We start from the raw sequence: 20,671 nt of genomic DNA, 5'->3' as shown, positions 1-20,671 counted from the left end.
TCCTTAGTCTAAATTTATTGTTAAAAGGCAATCATACTTATAATTACCAAGGTTAAAGCTTAATTTTTCTTCTATAATTAGATCAATATTACATTTCATGGTGATCACTTTATAAAAAACACTTTTTCAAAGTATGCTGTAGCTGAATAAAAATGTAAAACATTATGGCTAACGGTGCAAAGATGTAGGGAGCAAACCTAGTGTAAGCTTACATTTTGCAATGAAAAACAAATTCTCAAACTTTAATGGCACTGTACTACTGCAGATCAACAACAGAATAATACAACCTGCCAATAATGACAAAGCTAACATGAAAAGATAAAGAAGAGGGGGGTTTATGCACTGCTTTGAAACATCCAGACATGGAAACTACCCATGGCCACTTTGCTTCATCCCATTTACATACCTTACAACAAGCCTTTTTAAAAACCTGAATAGTTTATTCAAATAAAACAGGCCTTTTTAGTACCCCTCTTTGACAGGTATTCAGTAAAACGGTGACAGAGGAAGATGGGCTGCTGCCAAATATTTCTAAAATGGCTTGTGCTGAGGCAATCTGAAGATTAAAAACCATCACTTGAATTACAATGACACATCACAAAATAAAATTAATGCAGTATTTTCATTAAAAGGATTGGGTCATGGAGTGTTTCACTTTCCATTAGGTGAACGGGTGGAGGAAGGAAACACACCAGTGTACAATAATTCGCAGTGAAGATTCATAGTGAAGACCTTTTAGGCAAATATGTAACATTACACCATTGCTGTGTGTCTTGAGTTAAGTAAAAAAACCAAAAAAAAAAGAAATTATTTATTTATTGTATTAGTATAATTATTAAAGGGATTTGTATTGCCTTTACTAGACTATATAGTTAGTTATTCCCTTCTATATGCATAATGCATCATATATACTTTTGAAAGTTTGGAGGCAATTTTCAAGGTGTCATTTTCGAAAATATTTGCATAGCGTTTCTACAAACGTTTTGGTTATTTAACATATTTTTACACCTTTACAAACCAAAAAATGAATAATGATGAAATCCAACAATTAACTATTAAATCTAGGACACACAGGCTCTTTTTCCTGATACAAAAATGCTACAAAGCCGTATTCTAAAATATACTGTAATGTTTTCCACCTGTGTTAGATCCTGCTGAAAGGAATAAGTATTTACATACATTAATGAACATCTGGCCCTAAAGAGGTTTGGAGTCTGCTGAAAGAAAATCTATAATAGTCTTAACATCATGATATGTTTTGCTTTTCACTATGTGAGATCTGATCAGAGTGGATAATTTTATTATTAGTTAATGCTGTTTTCCCTGGATCAAACCATTAGCTTTACAGGCTAATTTAAAAATGTCAAAATACAGTCAAGTCAAGTTTATTTCTATAGTGCTTTTCACAACAGACATTGTTTTAAAGCAGCTTTACAAAAATCAACAGTCAAGGTGAATGGTGTGCATTTATCCCTGATGAGCAAGCCTTGGCAACTGTGGCAAGGAAAAACTCCCTTAGATGTTATGAGGAAGAAACCTTGAGAGGAACCAGACTCAAAAGGTTTGCAAATAATTGTCCTGTAATTTTTAAATTCTGAAACAAACGTTGCAATTTTCTTCTTCTTCGTCATTCATTCTCAGTAACCATGTAATCCAGGCCGGGGAGATGCTGGATCCTATACAGAATCAATCTCTGTGGTGTGGTATGAGGCATCTTAAGATGCGAGACAACTACATCACTGATTAATTTTTTTATAATGGTGATTATGATGAATGCAACTAGCATTTCAAAAATGTATTTACTTATTTTATACTTAACAATTTCAGATATAAACAGAAATACAGAACAAAGTGTATGATTTTTTTTTTTTTTAAGAAATAAAATTATAAATTATAATTTAAAAAGTACAAAAAGGTCAAAAAATATGCCTATTTAGAAATTCAATCTAGAGCCTACCTCCACCTTGTGGATAATTGTGCAGCAGCATCTATTTATGTAACAATTTCTGATTGTTGACAGGCAACTGTTTTGTTAGTACGCACACATACCAGTTCAAAAGAACACAAGAACAAACTCTTCGTGTCTTTCTTGATTTACTAATTAGTGTTTCATCTTTTAAAGGCCTGTGTGCCTGCCTGCATAAAACCCTAATTAGTTATGCATACCAAGTTCTTAGGAGGTTAATAAAGTAGTATGATACGTGGAACCAAAACAAACCATGCTTTACTTATTTTAAAATAAGAATTTAATTAGCTCTTTCTGCTTTTGATGAGTCTCTGTGGACATGTGCCTTACTTACCATGATTCTTAAGGAACTTGATTAGTCACTTTTCTTTTCAGCAGATCTGTAAACTTGAATGTTTAATTCCGTTTTTGATGGTTTCATAGACCTTTGTGAAATCTTATAGATAATTTACCTACACAATTTATCTTTCAATCATTATAATTCTGGCAAAGGAGACCAGCCCTTCTTGTCAATTTAAGCAGTGCATTAGGCTTAATCACAATAGTGTGTTTCTATAGGACTCTATATATTGCATCAGTTATTAAACCAGGAAGTTTCAAGATGGCCATGGAACTTTTATGGCTGCATAAATTGTTTACAATATCACCATAACTTATACATAGCATATTTAGAATATAGATAATTTTAAAAAATAATAATTTTATAATAATTTTAAATCACCGGAAATATAATTTTATAAAAACAAGGTGGCTGTCCAAGCTTCTTAAATATGGCAAGACAACCTGAATGGATAAGGGTCTGTTTGAGTAAACATGACATTATTATAATTTATTTTTTTTTTCATTTAATTGTAAATACGGCCATATGTAAATAATTCTGTGCTTCCTGCAATAAAGCGCCACCTGCTTTAAGAAAAGAAATCTAAGGGGCAGAGGTCTATGCTTCTAAGGCCATCTAGTGGTTATTTGCTGTACAAATGTACCTCCACTCATTTTAGTACATTATGAAAATAATCAAAAGTAAAACAGTTTATTAACAAAATAAAAACTTTTGTGCCTTCTGTTAAAATATGTTGTTTAAATGTAAAGACGGTTAGAATGAGGTTTTGGCATTTTCATGAAGACATTAAGCCCAAATAAAATAGCATACAAAATGTATGCATATAAGTTTCAAAAAGAAACTGAAACCTTAGTTTATACTAAGAGTACCAAAAGAAATCCCAACAATCTTCAAAAGATATACTTGACATGTTCCATAATATATTTGATCATTTGAAATAGCAAGTGTTAAAAAAGGGGAGATTTGGCATAAATCAGCAAATTGTGTGATGAATGATAATACAAAAGCCTGCTGGCTTTCACACTAGCATGCATGACCCTAGCCAATGCAGCATAATCATTTACTGAGGTGTTTAAAACAAAAGCTTTGCATTTAAACAATGCTGACTGGCAAAGCTCAGCTAGAAGCCTAACGTTTGCCACCTGCTAGCCAGCTAAGCTAGGCTGAAATCATTGTTTAAGCTCCAAGACAAATGACCAGGGACCCATTATACATTATTCTATTCTATTATAATTCTTGTAATCCCATTCTGGCTTTCCCCCTCTTGAACTGAAAATTAGAAAGAAAGTGGGGATGGAAAATGAAAAAAAGAAGAATGCATGTGATCTGTCTGTTATTTGACATGATAGCTCCAGGTGTACCCATGTTTGATTATTTATAATATAAAAGAATCCTGTGAATAGAGTTTTGTAAAAAAATAAAAAATAAATTGTTGAACCTAATGCAAAGGTTTCTGTGAACCAATGAATGTATTTATAAGAATAAATATAAACATTTAAATTGCACACTCTCATTCTATATCTATTTCGGTGACAATGCTAAATGTTAAAAGCTTGTTAATGCAAAACGCATCCTTATCTGGGTAGCAACCAATGTCCATTTAATAGCTAAATGAGGATGAGGTGTGCAGTAATGGTGATCAAATGCAAACTGTAGTCCTGAGTCAGTGTAGCAGACTGTTGACATTAAGTACAGTCCAAATCCATCATCAAAGCTCATGTGTTATGCCGTAATTTTATAGATCGTTATGCCATTTATCTAAAACAATCCCCAGCTGCAGAGTTGCCTCCAATCGAAGAGAACACCAGCCAGAGGCAGGCCAGGACAAAGTGTTCAGATCCAAGGAGGAAAGAGGGGCAGGAACATCGGTCACTGGTACCTCAGGAGCATGTTTACTTCGACCGAGAGAGTGAGAGAGACAGAGTGAAGAGGGGTGACAGAGAGAAAGATATAGATTATTAAGTATTCTTATTTTTGTATAAAAATTAAGGACACTGTGCAGTTGGGGTCTCCATTAAGACTCGCTATGGCAGCATAACTAAACCAGAAGGTAACACAGACACGAGGGATCTCTGGGATAAGAGACGACACACCCACCACTGAACACTCTATATCCATGATCCCTCAAGATCTGCTCCTTTACCTAAGAAAAATCTACCCATCTACAGCTTGAATAAATAAATAAGTTTTCAGCCTCAACTTGAACACTAATTGGTCATAACCATGGAGCTTTAAAAGAGAAAGATCTGTCCCTGCTGTAGTCTTCATTATTAGATGTTCCAGCCTGCACCTTTGGTTCACTCATATTGTGGCACGAGACCGTTAAGTGCTTCATATATCAGTAGTAGTGTTTTATTATCAATGCAAGATTTGAGAGCCAGTTTAGACTGATTAAAACAGGGGTGATGGTCATATTTTCTAGATCTAGTAAGTCTTGCTGCAGCAAGAGGCCAGGCTATCCTGGTAATGTTATTTACATGAGCCTTAAAGGAAAGACTAGGGTCAATAATCAAACCACGGTCTTTGACTGCTGTACACACTGAGACAGAAAGACCATCCAGAGATGCTACGTAATCAGAAAGTTTACTTCTAGCTGCATGTGGTCCTAGTAAAAGTATTTCCATCTTATCCGAGTTGAGCAAAAGGAAGTTTTCAGGCATCCACTGTAATGTCCTTTACACACTCCTCAACAGGTTTAAGCTGATCTCTCTCTCTCTCTCTCTCTCTCTCTCTCTCTCTCTCTCTCTCTCTCTCTCAATATACAACCATGTTTATGTATAATTTCTCCTAAAGGCATTATATATAAAGAGAAAAGCAGTGGGCCTGACAGATCCTTCTAAAACACCAACCTTTACACCAGAAAGTGTGTAGAACTCACCATTTACATCAACAAACTGATAGCGAACAGTCCCCAAAAAAAATAACCAAAAAAAAACAAAGGCCTAAGCCAGGAAAGAGCTGGTTCTTTTATTCTAATAACATTTTCCAGTCTAGCAAGGATAGTATGATCAGTGATGTTAAAAGCTGCAAGTTTGAGTAAAAAAAGTAAGGAGACAAAACCCTGTCAATAACAGGTCATTTACCACTTTAACTAGCGCTGTCATGTTTCCAACACCCAGACTGTAGCCATTCATTTAATGCAAAATGGCTACTAAACCTCTCCATTCCTTGTCCACAATCCATGCAAATTTCGTGCATTAATGCACTCTCATTTTGAAGTATATTAAAGAAGTATATGCAGAAAAGGTTACAATGATTTAACTTTTCTCTATTGAAATTAGAGCCACGTCCATTTATGAAAGCTTCTATCTCCCAGAAACTAAAGAAGAATCAAGTCAATATTTTTTCCCCCACAAAATTTCTTGGGGGGAATCCTAGCATCATATCTAATAGGGATTGAACAAAGCTGAGATAGCTGATAGAGAGGCCTCCATTGATTTCACATGGATTGATCCTCATCTGTCCTGTGTCTAGATTTGTTATAATCAGCCTATTTGCTAAACAGAAATTAGACACAAATTAAAGGTACAGACAAGTACTTATAAATTATAAAATGACTCCAAAATACAGTGGAATTGCACTAGTACTACTACTATTCAATTCAATTCAAATCATTTTTATTTGTATAGCGCTTTTAACAACGAACATTGTCTCAAAGCAGCTTTACACAGGCAATGTGGTGATCAATAGTAAATATGTTCTTTCTAAGTAAGTTTGTCCCTGATGAGCAACTGCTACTACAACTACTACAACTACAACTACTACTACTAATAATAATAATAATGTATTATTATTAACAAAACCAACAATCACTATCATTATACTTATAGGAATATGAGCAAGAACGAACAGCTGATAACTCATCCACACTTACCTCTTACAGAGAACGCAATTAAAAGAACTGGCCTTTAGGTTAAGCAGGTTTTCAGTGGAGTTGCTGGTAGTAAAATTTAAATGATGAAAGGCGCAAAAGCAGACCGTTACGCTACATAGCAGACGATTAAGTGACGGCGGCCTGCGGAGACCAGAGCTTTGATTAGTTCACATTGGAAACACCTGTTTTCTCTCGGAACCAAAAACAGAAAAAAAAGAAAAAAAAAACAGTTTGACCTTGTCCTCTTTGGCCTACGTGAAAGGGTATGAAGCTTTGTGTGTTTCGCGTTCTCTTGAGAATACGATTTTCTTTGCGATGCAGAAAGCGTTAAAGAAGTATTTCGTGAACATGGACGAGTACCTAGCCAGTCTCGGTTTATACCGAAAAATGATGGCTCGGGACGCGTCCTGTTTATTCCGAGCTGTTTCTGAGCAGGTATTGTGTGTTCACTTTAGTATTGTCTGGGGAAATTGGGGGTTTTAGTTTTGCCGTTTTACAAAAGCCCGCAGGAGCTAATGGAAGAGTAATTTTACAAGTATCTTTTTGTTTTTAATTGCGTGGCCTTTATAACCCGTGACATGTGTCTTGTTTATGTTGATAGCTTTATTTCTCTCAGAATTACCATCAAAAAGTAAGAAAAGACTGCGTCAACTTCATGAGGGCGAATAAATGCAGCTTCGAGCCTGTGAGTTAATGAGAATTTGTGGTACTTTTTCTACGCCTTTTTGTAAATCCTATTAGAATTATTTTTAAAATAACTTTTGCTTTTTGTTTGCGTGTTTGTTAACTGCAGTTCGTTGAAGGGTCTTTTGAGAAGTATTTGGAGCGTTTGGACGACCCGAAGGTTAGTGGTTGTGTGTGTGTGTGTGTAATATATTAGTGATGTGCATGTTTGTCACATTTAATGTTTTAGATCATCAAACTAATTTAAATGTTAGTAAAAGATAACACAAGTGAACACATGCAGTTTTTAAATGAAGGTTTTTTATTATTGAGGGAAAACAATATCCAAAACTACATGGCCCTGTGTGAAAGTGTTTGCCCCACTGTTAAAACTATGGTTTATCACGCCTGAGTTAAATTTCTCTAGCCACAACCAGGCCTGATTACTGCCACACCTGTTAGCAATCAAGAAATCTTTTAAATAGGACCTGCCTGACATAGTGAAGTAGACCAAAAGATCCTCAAAAGCTAGACCTCATGCTGAGGTCCAAAGAAATTCAGAAACAAATGAGAAAGCAAGTAATTGAGATCCATCAGTCTGGAAAAGGTTATAAAGCCATTTCCAAAGCTTTGGGACTCCAGCGAACCACATTATTCACAAATGGCAAAAACATGGAACAGTGAAGAACCTTCCCAGTAGTGGCAGGCTGACCAAAATTACCAAAAGAGCACAGCGACGACTCATCCAAGAGGTCACAAAAGACCCCACAACAACCTCCAAAGAACTGCAGGCCTCACTTGCCTCAGTTAAGGTCAGTGTTCATAACTCCCATAAGAAAGAGACTGGGCAAAAATGGTCTGCATATGGCAAAGTTCCAAACCGAAAACCGCTGCTGACCAAAAAGAACTTAAAAACTTCTCAGTTTTGCCAGAAAACATTTTGATTATCTCAAAGACATTGGTGGAAAATTCTCTGTGGTCTGACGAGACAAAAGTTTTTCCAAAAAGAACATCAAACCAACAGTAAAATATGGTGGTGGTAGTGTGATGGTCTGGGGCTGTTTTGCTGCTTCAGGACCTGGAAGACTTGCTGTGATAAATGGAACCATGAATTCTGCTGTTTACCAATAAATCCTGAAGGAGAATGGCTGACTATCCGTTTGTGACTTCAAGCTAAAGCGAACTTGTGTTCTGCAGCAGGACAATGATCCAAAACACACCAGCAAGTCCACCTCTGAATGGCTGAAGAAAAACAAAATGACCTGAATCCTATTGCAATGCTCTGGCATGACCTTAAAAAGGCAATGTGACTGAAGTACAATTCTTCATAGATGAGTGGACCAAAATTCCTCCACAGCGCTGTAACAGACGATTATCGCAAACATTTGATTGCAGTTGTTGTTGCTAAGGGTGGCCCAACCAGTTATTAGGTTTATGGGCAAACCCTTTTTTCACACAGGGCCATGTAGTTTTGGATTTTGTTTTCCCTCAATAATAAAAACCTTAATTTAAAAACTGCATGTTGTGTTCACTTGTGTTATCTTTTACTAAAATTCAAATTAGTCTGATCTGAAACAAAGTGTGACAAACATGCAAAAAGAAATCAGGAAGGTGCAAACACTTTTGTGTGTGTGTAAAATGAGTTTTGGACTTTAGTGGAATAGGATAATTAGGATAAAATACCATAAAGAGCTTAGATGCAAGATTCTTGCAGGATAAACTTCTCACCTGGCACTTCATAATTGTAGACTAGATATTTTTGTTACACCATCCAGGTTTTGGTAATGTAAGAAACTAATTTATAGCAGAGGTACTGCTGATCTGGAAACTTTAAAGCATTCATTGTACAGTTGCTGAGTTACTTTAAAATGTTTCAATTAACTTTTAGGAGACTGTGGGGCAAGTGGAGATTAAAGCTTTGTCTCTGCTTTACAGGTGGTGTATTCTTTATGCTTTTTGTTCTATTTGCTATCTATTTATCCACACACACACACACACACTCGCAATCAGAAATATTTAACCCCCTCATTTCAATAGACAATACAGTGGTGTTGTTGAAAGATAATGAAAATAAATGGGGGGAAAAAAACTTAAAATAAAACAATATTTATTGATACATATTTGAGTTATTTTGACAACAGAAGTTGACTTAACTTTGAAGTTCAAATGAAAATTGTAAGTCTTGTAACATGAGCATGTGCAGTATTATTCAGCCCCAAGCTTCAGTACCTTGTGGAGCGCCCTTAAGTTTTTATAACTTCTAACAAGCGTTTTCGATAAGTGTTGACAAGCTTCTTACACCTCTCGATTGGAATCTTTGCCCATTCTTCACATGCAAAAGCCTCTAACTCAGTGATGTTTGATGGCTACCGTGCTGCAACTGCCTTCTTTAAATCCCACCAAAGATTTTCAATTGGATTTAAATCTGGTGACTGAGAAGGACACTCCAGCATTTTTTCCCCAACCAAGCTTTGGTTGATTTGGAGGTGTGCTTGGGATCATTGTCTTGCTGAAAGATCCAATGATCACCAAGGTTTAATTTGTCAACCGAAGGCATCACGTTCTTCTTCAAAATGACCTGGTATTTCTGGAAATCCATGATGCCAGGTACAAAATCAAGCTTGCCAGTTCCTGCTGCAGAAATACAGCCCCACATCATTATTGATCCACCTCTGTGCTTGACCGTGGGGATGGTATTCTTCTGCTCATAAGACTGACCTTTTGCACACCAGACATACTGCTGGTTCATATGTCCAAAAAGTTCCAGTTTGGGTTTATATATGCATCACAGCTGAAGCAAATGAAGAATCGTTATAGAGTTCCCAAAGGCTTAATGATGTTTCAGCTCCACTTCAGGCCATAAAAACTGTCAAAGCTTTAAAAACAACAATATTATATAGGGGTTGAATAATTCTGACATGGCGATCTTAACAAAATATACTGTTACAAACAAATACTACATCATACATGTTATATAATTATACAATTATATAATAATTTTTTTTTATTGACTAACAAATTGTTGCAGTTTCTTACCTACAACCAAAAAAATAAAAAATGTACCAAGTAAAATATTTGCTGCACATTTTTACTGTCATTAGGGCCAAGAGGAATCTTTTAATATGTTAGAGGCTTACATTGTGTATGATGTTTGGTGCAGTCGGCACTTCGTAATTTACAGGTACCCTGGGAAGTCACCAACTGAGATTGGAGAGGAGGACAGCTTGACTAAGGTGAGGTGTGGTTAGACCAGATGTGTAAAACTGTATAAACCTAAAATTGTTTGTGGCATCTTTTACCAAAAATTGCTGTTTAAATTTTATTTATTTTTATATTCCAGAACACCAGAGTAGTTCTTTTGAAATAAGTATTCTTTATAGCTTTTTTTTTTCTTCACATTTGCAAAAAATAGTGTTGCGTTTCTCTTTACTTGCATCTCTTTACTTTCTCTTAGTTTGCAACACAGCCAATATAGTAAAATAGAAACTGAAAATGTTTTAATAGTCTAGCTTTACTACATTATGTATTGAAGAGCAGTGAAAATGTTTGTTTTGTTTAATTTAAATGTTGATATAAACAGTGCTTTTGTTTATTACAGATTTTGCTCTGTTGCTCAAATAATGGACACTATGACATTGTTTACCCAAGGACCTACCCAGTCAATGCAGCATTATGCCAGTGTACGTTTTGCAGAACACTTAAAATTATACAGTCTACAAGTAGTGTTTGTTTATCTAATAGAACTGTTTTTGCTTTAGATTTACCTATAATAGCAAAATGGTTTTATTTATTAAAAACTTATTCAAGTTGTCTGTCTGCATGTTGTACATTTTTAAACTTTTTTTTTTTCATTAATATAAATGGTTTGGTATAAGAAAAGTGGTAAATTTTTTTAAATTACACTTTTTGTAATGTTTGAAGCCCTGCTGTATGAGTTGTTGTACACTTGTGTACTGAGCATTGAAGAGGAGGATCTCTATATGACACTCGATGGGTTCAGAGGGGGAGGAGGGCGGCGCTACAGGAACAGCCACTCTGGATGCAGTGAGGATGGCGGTTATGATGCCAACGAGGACTATGCTCCCAGGTCTTTTTATATACAGGTTTTGTTTCTGTTCACACTTAAATGAACTGTTAAAGGGCTGGGGGAGTGTATAATCCCAAAGCAAATGTAAACACAACAGTAAGAAAATTAGGAATATTGTATGTTACGCACATGTCTATGTGCAACATGTTTACATTTATGGCATTGGGCAGATGCTCTTTTTTTAGAGCAATTTGCAATTATTTTTATAGCAGGGGATTAAGGGCCTTGCTCAATAGTCTAGCAGGGGCATTTTGATAGTATTTGTATTTGAACTTCTGATCTTCTGGTTAAATGTACAACAGCTAACCCCCTGAGCTACCACTTTCTTTGTTAAATGCTCATCCTAAATATGCAACACAACTAGTAATGTTTCATTACAAATTTTTTTTTTTTTTTTTTAATAATGTTTTTGTAAGAGGAAAGTCTTTATTATGAAATATATATATTTTATATAGCGCTTTATCCTTTCTCATGTCTAATATTTATAAATGTTTTTAATAAGCACTCATTACTTTTACAGAGAGGAATGGGAACTAAGTGGTTACAGCCACGCTGAAGAAAAGGCTAAAATTGCCAATGAAGACCAAAAGGTGATAAAATCCAAAGTATCGTACCCTAAAATAAATGCATGTACATTGAAGTGAGATGAAAGCGGATGTTTTCGGACCTTTACCTTAGCATGTAGATGGCCCAGCAAAGCTTGCTCTTCCATACAAGGTCTTGAAAGCCTTAGATCCTGAGATGTACCGCAATGTGGAGTTTGACGTGTGGCATGATGGCCGCAAAGGTGAGTTTGAGATTTTTTTTATCCACACATTAAATGTATCTAATTATCCCTGGTTTCTTCTAATGCCATGTATAATGTGTGAAGACCTGGACTTCAGGGCCTGATATTAATGCATTAACAGATTCTATATTGTATATTCAACGCTATATACAGAGTAATATCAAGTGACACTGTGGCACAGCCATTGGTGCTTTGTTTGCAAATCTAAAATATTTCTAACAGTTCATCAGAATGTGGGCTCTTAACATTTGTAGTTTAATAGATGGCAAGTTTAAGCAACAAGTAGTCCTGTTAGTCCATTGCATCGAATATATAAATTGTGTGTGGTATAATTGTTGCCTTTATTATTTAATGTATGTTGGTAATTTGGTGTTTGCAGAACTCCAGAAGACTGATTATATGGTGTTTGCTGGTAGACAGTATTTCTTAGGGGATAAGTGTCAGGTATGATTGTCGGGTATAGTTTTTTTATTTTAGGTCTTTAACATGCAGTCATAAGGTCAAATGTTTGTGGACCCCTGACCAAACACATCAATATGTGGTTGTCACCAAACTGTTGTCACAAATTTGGAAGTAATTGGCCAAACCTGTTCCAGCATGACGATGCTTTTGTCAGTCTGGAATGAGACTTTCAAGAAGTGCATATAGGTATGATGGCCAGGTGTTCACAAACTTTTGCCAATATAAAGGACACTAATGTTTGTTTGGTTGTTCAGGTACGTTTGGATCCAAAAGGGAAGTACTACAATGCTTTTATTCAGGAGGTAGGGACTCATCCAAGTGCTGTGACAGTGTTTATTGAAGAACTCGGTGAAAAGTGAGTTCTAATGGAAATAATTTTTTTTTTTTTAATCTGTTAAGTGTTCTTGGTATTCAAAACACATTGTTAAAGCCTACTTTAGCGTCATCTTCTGTGTCTTAGACACTTGGTGTCCTTGACTAACCTGAAACCAGTGAATCCTGTCCCAGCATGGAACATTACACCAAGCAGAAAAAGCAATTCCTACAGCCATGCTGATCAATACCCAGGAGAACTAGGTAATATTTTATTTATGTACCAGCTGCAACACAATGTAATGTTAAGTCGTCTTAGTAGATAATGTGATTTCAGTATGAAGATTACAGGTAGTTGAAGATTACAGCTAGTAATGTATATAACTATAGCATGGCAAGTTCTTTTTCTGTTGCAAATTCTGCCAGCTTGTGGGAGGTGGTAGCTCAGTAGCTAAGGTTTTGGACTTTGCTTTGGAGGGTTATGAGTCGAATTCCCAGCACCACAATCCTGTCACTCTTGTCCCTTGAGCAAGGCCCTTTTAACCATAACTACTCAGTTGTGTAGATAAGATTATTGTAATTGGCTCTGGATGAGGGCATTTGCCAAAAGTCGTAAATGTGGTACTTTTTTTATTAATGTGTGTTGAATGGTTTTCCAGACCCGGAGCTGTGTGCAAGACGCAGATTTCTGAAGAAGTCTCGTGGTAAAGAGATGTTGATGGCTGTGTCGTACGGCCGTCCTCAGGCTGGCCTACCCCCACGTCTGCAGCCTTGTCCAGGAAACCTGGCATCTGTTCGCAGTCCTGGAATACACAGCCCTGCTCCACCCCAAACAAGTGTGGCCTATGAGCACTATCGCCCACACTCTCAAAGACCACCACGTGGATATGGTCCATCCAGGTGGGACAACTTGCTTCCTAATGTTCCTATAGTTGTTAGTGTGCAAGAAGTGTAAAATGTGTTGGTCAGGGATCTTTTACTTAATATTTTTTACTAGTTAAAATCTCCCTTTGGGATTAGATCATTTTTTAAAAATTTTGGTATTAGTATTTTTAAAGTACAGAGAAAATGTTGAGATATGTGCTATGTAGCCATGGCTAAATCGGTCATTCTTGATTTTGTATGCTAATATCTTGCATCCTACCTTCTCCATGCTTTTCTCTGTTCTACTTAGAAGCTCTGCACGTTTCCTAAATCGAAGCCATTTTATTGGACCTGAGGTGGCCTACTATGCCAGTCCTAGTAAACGCTGTTACCAGAGTTTTGACAATTATTCATTCAAGTCACGGTAAGGGGAAATATTTTTTAAAAACTTCACTTTTATTAGTTATCATTCAAAATTATGCAAAGAGCAGTCTTTATTTTTCTTTTTAAAAGGCAGGTAAGCAATTGATCTAGATTGGTCTATGTTCATTTTCCTACTGCTTTCAATCTTTTGCCCAGTTTGTCTTCCCTTTTCGACTTTCCTTTTGCTACAAACATTACTCTAATACAGACACATTGTGTCCCTTTCAAACAAATGTATGATTTCTGAAACTATATATAATTAAATTGTGGAAATAATTGAACAATTCATGATTAAACAATTTCCTGTTCCTAGCCAACTGGGTGTACAAAATGCAAATTATAAATGGGAATATACTTCAATAATTGTGCTGCACAATTTTTTTTTTTATAAAGTTTCCTTAAAAAAAAAAGCAAAAAACTGTATTGTGATTGCAATTGTTTATCCATAAAGGCTCTGGGTTACTGAACGGAAGGTATGGGTTCAAGCCCCGCTTTTGCCAAGCTGCCATTCTTGGGCCCTGTAACATGGCTGACCATGTGCTCTGACCCCATCTTTCTAACATTGCAGGGATATGCAAAAGAAATAATTTTCACTGTGGGATCAATAAAGTATTCTATAAAAGAAAAGGGGTAAACAATAAAGATGACTACAGTAGAAAACAATGGGCTTTTTTGGGGCGGTAAAATGTACAATAACCTGGTTGCATAAGTGTTGACATTACAACGTAATATTAAATTGGAAAGCCATTAGATTTTATCATGGCACATCCTGACTTTCTTCTTTGCAAAAGTGTTTCAACTTACATTGCCAGGTTCTCTCAACAATTTTAGGGGGACCTCCTGTTCTTAGTAATGTCACTGTTGTGTGGGGGTTTTCTTCACTTGTTAATTGTCTTAACAGTGTTCTGTGGTAAATTATTTTTATTTTTTTGTTTTTGTAACCCTCCCTTAACTGATATTTTTCAACACAGATATTGCATGTTATGTGCTTTGTTTGCTTTTTGTGCCCCATGTTTTATTCATTTGGATACTATCAAGATGATGCCAGAAAAATCTGATAGGAACAGCTGTACTATACTTTGATTAAACCCAAATAGTACCATAGTTTTATTACTTACACAAAATAGAAAAACGTATGTGGAAAAACTTTATATAGCTTTTGGGACTACCTTTAGCAGCAATATCATTGTTTTGGAGGAATTTTAGCTCGCTCATTTTTGTAAGGTTGCTTCAGTTTACTGAGGTTTATGGGCAATAGTTTATGCACAGCTCTCACCACAGCATTACAGTCTGGGCAACCACTAATGGGAAGATTGACAACTGTTTTCCACTTGTGAAAATTATCTTCACTGTAGAAAGAGAAGACTTTAAATTGAATTTAAATGATTGAGCTTATAATCCTTCCTTGATTTATGGGCAGCACCACTGCTCGAAGATAATTGCTGATGTCTTTTCAGTTTCATTGTCTTAATACCAGAATGTTCCATACCAGAAAACTGCTAAAACTTAGGCTTTTATATAGGTGGTCACACTTGCTGATCAGTTAATTAAGGTCATTTGTTTAGCAGCATCTGGCCTTTTAAATCCTCTGGAAACAGTAAAAAGAAGCACTCAGTTTTTCACACATTGTAATTTAAATAATTGATAATGTCATGTGGTGGTCATCTGAGGTTATTTTCCTAATTGTAAGACCTGATAGGAACCAGAATTTTATGTCTTGATAAAAACACAACTCTGAGGGTGGGGAGATATATATCTATATATATATATTTTTTTTCTTCACATGACTATATACAACTTGGTGTTTACTGAGTTTGAATTTGACTCTGAAATTTGACTCTGAAACTGACATATTTCCCAATTATATATTAACAAAGGTGTAATTTTTCTTAAAATTTTGTACACTTTAATATATAGGTTGCAATTTCATTATAAATGTTACTTTTTTAACAGGTATGGATAGACTAAATGTCCAATTTATGTATTTTATCTGATTTCACACTTTGAATCATATCACAGTACCATTAATTTAAGTAAAAAAAATTCCCATTGTTTCCCCAAATCAAAAGTACATAACTATCATTCTTACTGTGTGTTTCCTTTCACATTCAGCAGAAGCAGACGTCAAATGCAATCATCTGTAAATAAGGAGTGTCAGTTTAGCTTTGTTCCTGAGTCAGGAGAGGAAGCCCAGGACCTGGAGGAGAGCATCAGTTTCTATGAGATGGAGGAGGCAGATGAAAATGTTTTTTCTCCTATTGCTGTTGGTGTCACATTAGCCTGAATAACTACTAAATTCAGAAAAAACTATGAATGACCTTGTCTTCTGATTTTCTTCAAATCTTCCCTTGTTGTAGGGACAAGCTGTTGCCAGCACTATTGTTCCTGGTGCTGCTACTTACTGGGTGCCAAGAGGTCCAAGCCCTATTACACCAGCCAAACAGCCTATAGCATCATCTGAGGAGGATCCTGATGAGAGAAGCACCACTGGAGGCCATGGTTGCTTGCTTTTATACTTTACACATTTTGTCTTTAGATAATAATTTATACTTTAAATATAGAAATGTTTAAATATTTTTTCACAGGGGAATATTCCGAGGAGTATATCTTTTCTGCTACAGGTTAGTGTATTTTATCGCTTTTTAAAACATCCTTTTCCTGTCTGTTTTGATATGCTATGGTTTTTAACTTGTATTACACTTTGTCAACCTCTTGTAGATGCAGGATTTCAGCATCCAACTGTGTACACTGCTGAGTCAAGTGCTAACCTGGTACTGCATGATACGTAACATGATTTAAAAAAGTTAAATCTTTAAATTACTTGCCTTGTAAAATAAGGTTCATTAAAAATTAAGTAGAGATGCTCCCCACTTTACAAACCTTCGTGGATACAAACAAAGCTGTCAAAAAATGCAAAACTGAGGAAAGCCGATGATGGCTAGTAGTCGACCGTAACGAGTCTACATGATGTGTACTGGACTAGGGCGAATAAAAAATAATTGCTTTTTTTAATTTATTAATTTTTTTTTTTATTACTTAATACAAAATTTTGTATACAGTATTTCAATTTGTTTAGTGTTTTTTTTTTCTTTTTTTTTATAGCTCTTACATCATTAGAAGATATTCGTAATCATTAACAAACACAGTAACAACTTACAAATAAATTAATAGTACGAACGGTCGTTCGAAACGTAACTCGTCCGTAAGGTGGGGAGCGTCTGTATTATTGGTTCTTTTTTTTGTACAGACCATTCAAGAGGGTGGATCACGTGCTGGATCACCACAAGAGGGTGTTGCTACATATAGTTACTCGCAACAGGTTTTTTGGCTAAGTATCTTAATGCAACTGTTCACTTTGGTGTATTCCCTTTGCATTTTCACACTCTTGGTGGTGTTATTTTGGTGTGATGTCCATGTGTCAATTGTTGATTTAGGTAGTGGTGAAATCAGCAGTCATTTCTTCCTCTCAGCCAGTCAACTCTGCCCCAGCTGCTATTTTTACTTCCAACTCCTCTCCTTCTTCAAGTGCAAGTTCTCAGAGCTCTCCAAATCACCTGCAGGCTTCAAACATTACCCCAGGACAGCCACCACCCCTACACACACTGGGCAGGCCAGGTTTGTCTACCATAAAATGTTTATAATGACGTGTCATTCAAAATAGCTACAAGGATAAAAATTGTTTAACTTTTATATTTGCTACTAGCTGCAAGGTCTTTATTCATTCGGAAACAAACGGGTTTTGTACATTACTTTGTGTTTAATTTGGTTACTTTAGTGTTATTTCTGTATAAACCTTTTTTATTTTTATTTTTTTTTCGGCAGCTAGATGTTGGAAACAATTGATTGTACTATTTGTTGAATTTATAATTTTTTTTATTTACAGTTAATTGACACTTATCTTGACAAATAATCAAAACTGCTTTTTAAAATCCCCCTCATTTTTTAGAAAGGGAGGATCAAAAACTATGCATTGATTTGCAAATATTATAAACCCATTTTACTGACAATAGAACTTAGAAAATGTCCCAAATTTTAAACAAAGGAAATATACAGTACATTTTTAAGGAAATTTAGTTTACCACTGTCTCATATTCTTAAATATAGTCTTTCTACATATGGAAACGGAACAATTGTTTTGAATTGAGTGCTAATAAATTGGAAGGCCCTTTTTTTTTTTTTTTAGACTGAAGGACAGCCAAAACTAGAATTAGAAATTTGGATTTGTCAGTAAAAAAAAAAACCAGTAAAAATGTGTCATTCCATTTTAAATTAGCTTTGGCCCAGAGAAAACTGGATCTTTTGTTTGGAGCATGTTTACATATTTGATAAATTTTTGCATGATTTTAACCTGCATTTGTAACCTGGTATGGCTGTGTTCAGACAATGATTTCTCCTTCATTACAGAATTATACTTGTTTTTCATGCAGTGTGCCCCCTGAGTTCCTTAAGCCTGAAGACATCTAATACCAATAGATTTTTTTTTTCCCCCTGTCCCTTGCACATCGAGATTTCTCCTGATACTCTGAATCTTTTAATGATCTGTACTGTAGCTGATAACTATTCAGTCTTCACAATTATGATAATTATTCTGAAATTATTCCACAAGTTGTAGACAGATTTTCACAGATGAGGTGACCCTATGCCCATCTTTATCTTTAAAAGGCAGAACCTCTCTGAAGTACTCATTTTTTAAACCGTCATGTTACTGACCTGTTGGCAATAAACCTGATTTAGTTGGAAGATTATCCTGTTTTTTTTTTTTTTTTTTTTAGTAACAGTTAAGTTTTCCAGCCTTTGTTGCCAAGTCCCAACTTTTTTTTTTAAATTAAATCCATTAAATTCAAAATTAACTTTTTTTTTTTTTCCTTAAAAAAAAAAAATATATATATGATTTTGATGTTCTATTGGGGGAGAAATGTGGGTTTGTTAGATTTGCAAACCATTGAATTCTGTTATTTACATTTTAAAACTTGGAATTTGGGTCGTATTTATAACATGCTTCTGTGAGGAATACAGCATTGAAGACATTGATGTGAACATCGTGTTAACAAATCAACACCTTACCTGCTCTTCCATTTCCAGTAATGTCCATGCCGTTTCCTCCAGCATGTCCATGGTTTGTGAATGAAATTGGAGAACCTGTAACTGTGGCCCCACCTCCACCTTACTCTTATGACCCAAATGGCAGTGACTTACCTAGAGGTCAGAGCAGTCCAGCTATAAATCATTCATAGGTTGTAAATTAAAATGAAATGAAAAGGTTTTTTCCCCCCCCAACAGATTGCAAGGTTCTCCAGTACTTTTTCAACTTGGGTGTGCAGGTAGGGAGTAATATGTGAAAATAACGGAGTATTTAATCAAAATATGTCTAAGGTTTGGTTTTGATTTGACTATATATCACACCAATTTATTGTTAGTAAAATTATGCAATATAATTTCCAGTTCTTTACTAAAAGCTTAAAGCAGTTGTGAAAAATAATTACTGATATGCAGTTAAAAAAATTTGACACCACAGGCATATCAGCAAACCTACTGGCACTCTATGGTTCATATGCAGCAGATGTACCCACAGCCTTGTGGGGAACCCCAGTTTCAGCCTTACCCAGGTCCAGGTGCTGCTGCAAGCCCTGATCACATGGTGCCCCAGCACCCGGAATACCCGGAATCTGCCCGTTCGTGCCCACCCACTCAGGGTGAAACACCCAGCAATGGTCAGCACCTCACTGTCAGCAGCACCCCCACAAATGTCCATACACTCAGCTGGCACATAAGTATAGAACTCAGCACATAGTCTATCTTCGTTTTCCTCCTATGCCCTTATTTCCTGAGGTAGGGGTGTGGTGATCTGAGTTTGACGGTATACCATAAGGATGTCAGAAATAGGTTTACCCTTACTGTTATGCTACAAAAGTGTTGGGTAAAAGTGTGTTCAGTGTGTCTCCTAGGAAATAATCTTGGTTTCAATTAACATGGCCTTTATAAAGACTAAACACAGGGCTTTTTTTTTTTTGGTAAACAAAACCATTTAAACAGTCCCTTTTTAACACGAAGTATATTGCTGTATGGAAACCTGCAATATATTGGGCAGGACCGTTCTTCATACCATTCCACCCCTATTTTCAGGCACCACCGTGACTGTGGAGGCCCCCACTGTGGTAGCACCAGGCACTGCATTTTTTCCACTGGTGCAGGAGCAGTGCCAGGCATCTTTGCACCCTTCCTATGAGCCATACATGCCTGTGCTTTCCACCACCTACCACTACCTTACACCCTGGACTTCTGGGCCCATCCCGAATCCACGCTTCCACCACACCCCATATTGTCCTTCGTCCCACACTCATGTCAACTACATCACCACCTCTACCCCCTCTGCACACTTTGTGGCCCCTGCACAGTTTGTTCCCCCTGGTATGTAACTACTTAATAGTTGTTTTCTTGATTACTATTTCACATCCACGCAACTTTCTTTTTTCTTTTTCTTTCTGATTTAATATTTTAAGCCATGTTCACCCATTTTGCACTTTTGGGTTTTTGTAATGTTCAATATTTTTTTGTTGTTCTTATTAAAGTGTTATGTTTCAAAATGTCCTTGTTACTCATTTGCTTGTTACTTTGGGTTTTTTTTTTTGCTGGTTTTATAATAACCCTGAAAATGTTTAAAGAATAGTAGTGTGAATATACAATTCTACATTGCTGTTTAAAATGTAAATCTAATGTGGAATCTAGAAAAGATTCTCAACATACAAACATCCAACTCTGTGTTGAATGGGCTACAACAGCTGAAGAACACATGAATGCAAGTCTAATATAAACACAGACTTGCCCTAACTGGACTGTTGAAAATTTCTACAAAAAGTGTCAAATGCCAGTTATCAAATAGCCACTTTGCATTG

General features: G+C 35.9%; 1 protein-coding gene across 9 annotated transcripts; it reads left to right on the top strand.

Moving 5' to 3' along the window:
* Nucleotides 1–6,253: 6,253 nt before the first annotated feature.
* alg13 (ALG13 UDP-N-acetylglucosaminyltransferase subunit) lies at nucleotides 6,254–20,362 on the top strand. 9 transcript variants are annotated; one of them, XM_083565067.1, is made up of 24 exons: nucleotides 6,254–6,615; nucleotides 6,782–6,865; nucleotides 6,974–7,024; nucleotides 8,732–8,778; nucleotides 10,004–10,076; nucleotides 10,442–10,523; nucleotides 10,765–10,930; nucleotides 11,433–11,520; nucleotides 11,609–11,717; nucleotides 12,097–12,161; nucleotides 12,434–12,534; nucleotides 12,640–12,755; nucleotides 13,151–13,391; nucleotides 13,669–13,779; nucleotides 15,891–16,041; nucleotides 16,136–16,277; nucleotides 16,364–16,399; nucleotides 16,497–16,549; nucleotides 17,026–17,097; nucleotides 17,213–17,393; nucleotides 18,861–18,980; nucleotides 19,059–19,099; nucleotides 19,294–19,489; nucleotides 19,902–20,362. In XM_083565067.1, exons 1-24 carry the CDS (start codon nucleotides 6,496–6,498, stop codon nucleotides 20,192–20,194), a joined length of 2,739 nt encoding a protein of 912 aa, XP_083421193.1. In that variant the 5' UTR covers nucleotides 6,254–6,495; the 3' UTR covers nucleotides 20,195–20,362. The 9 variants fall into 9 exon arrangements, with proteins under 9 accessions (XP_083421193.1, XP_083421197.1, XP_083421192.1 ...); XM_083565071.1 differs by having other exon boundaries at nucleotides 13,666–13,779; nucleotides 15,891–16,011; XM_083565066.1 differs by having other exon boundaries at nucleotides 6,255–6,615; nucleotides 13,666–13,779; nucleotides 15,894–16,041.
* The last annotated feature ends 309 nt before the right edge of the window (nucleotides 20,363–20,671 follow it).

Source organism: Silurus aristotelis (genome assembly GCF_946808225.1).
Source record: "Silurus aristotelis genome assembly, chromosome: 16".
Classification (NCBI taxonomy): Eukaryota; Metazoa; Chordata; class Actinopteri; order Siluriformes; family Siluridae; genus Silurus; species Silurus aristotelis.
This window is presented reverse-complemented; position numbering and strand designations above follow the sequence as displayed.

What these genes read in the sequence shown, in the direction of transcription:
- alg13 (XM_083565065.1), top strand. Translation starts at nt 6,496, where the DNA reads ATGCAGAAAGCGTTAAAGAAGTATTTCGTGAACATGGACGAGTACCTA. An exon ending in ATTGAAGAACTCGGTGAAAA is followed by an intron (nt 12,535 to 12,639) that starts GTGAGTTCTAAT and finishes TCTGTGTCTTAG; the next exon opens with ACACTTGGTGTCCTTGACTA. An exon ending in CGTGGATATGGTCCATCCAG is followed by an intron (nt 13,392 to 13,665) that starts GTGGGACAACTT and finishes TGTTCTACTTAG; the next exon opens with AAGCTCTGCACGTTTCCTAA.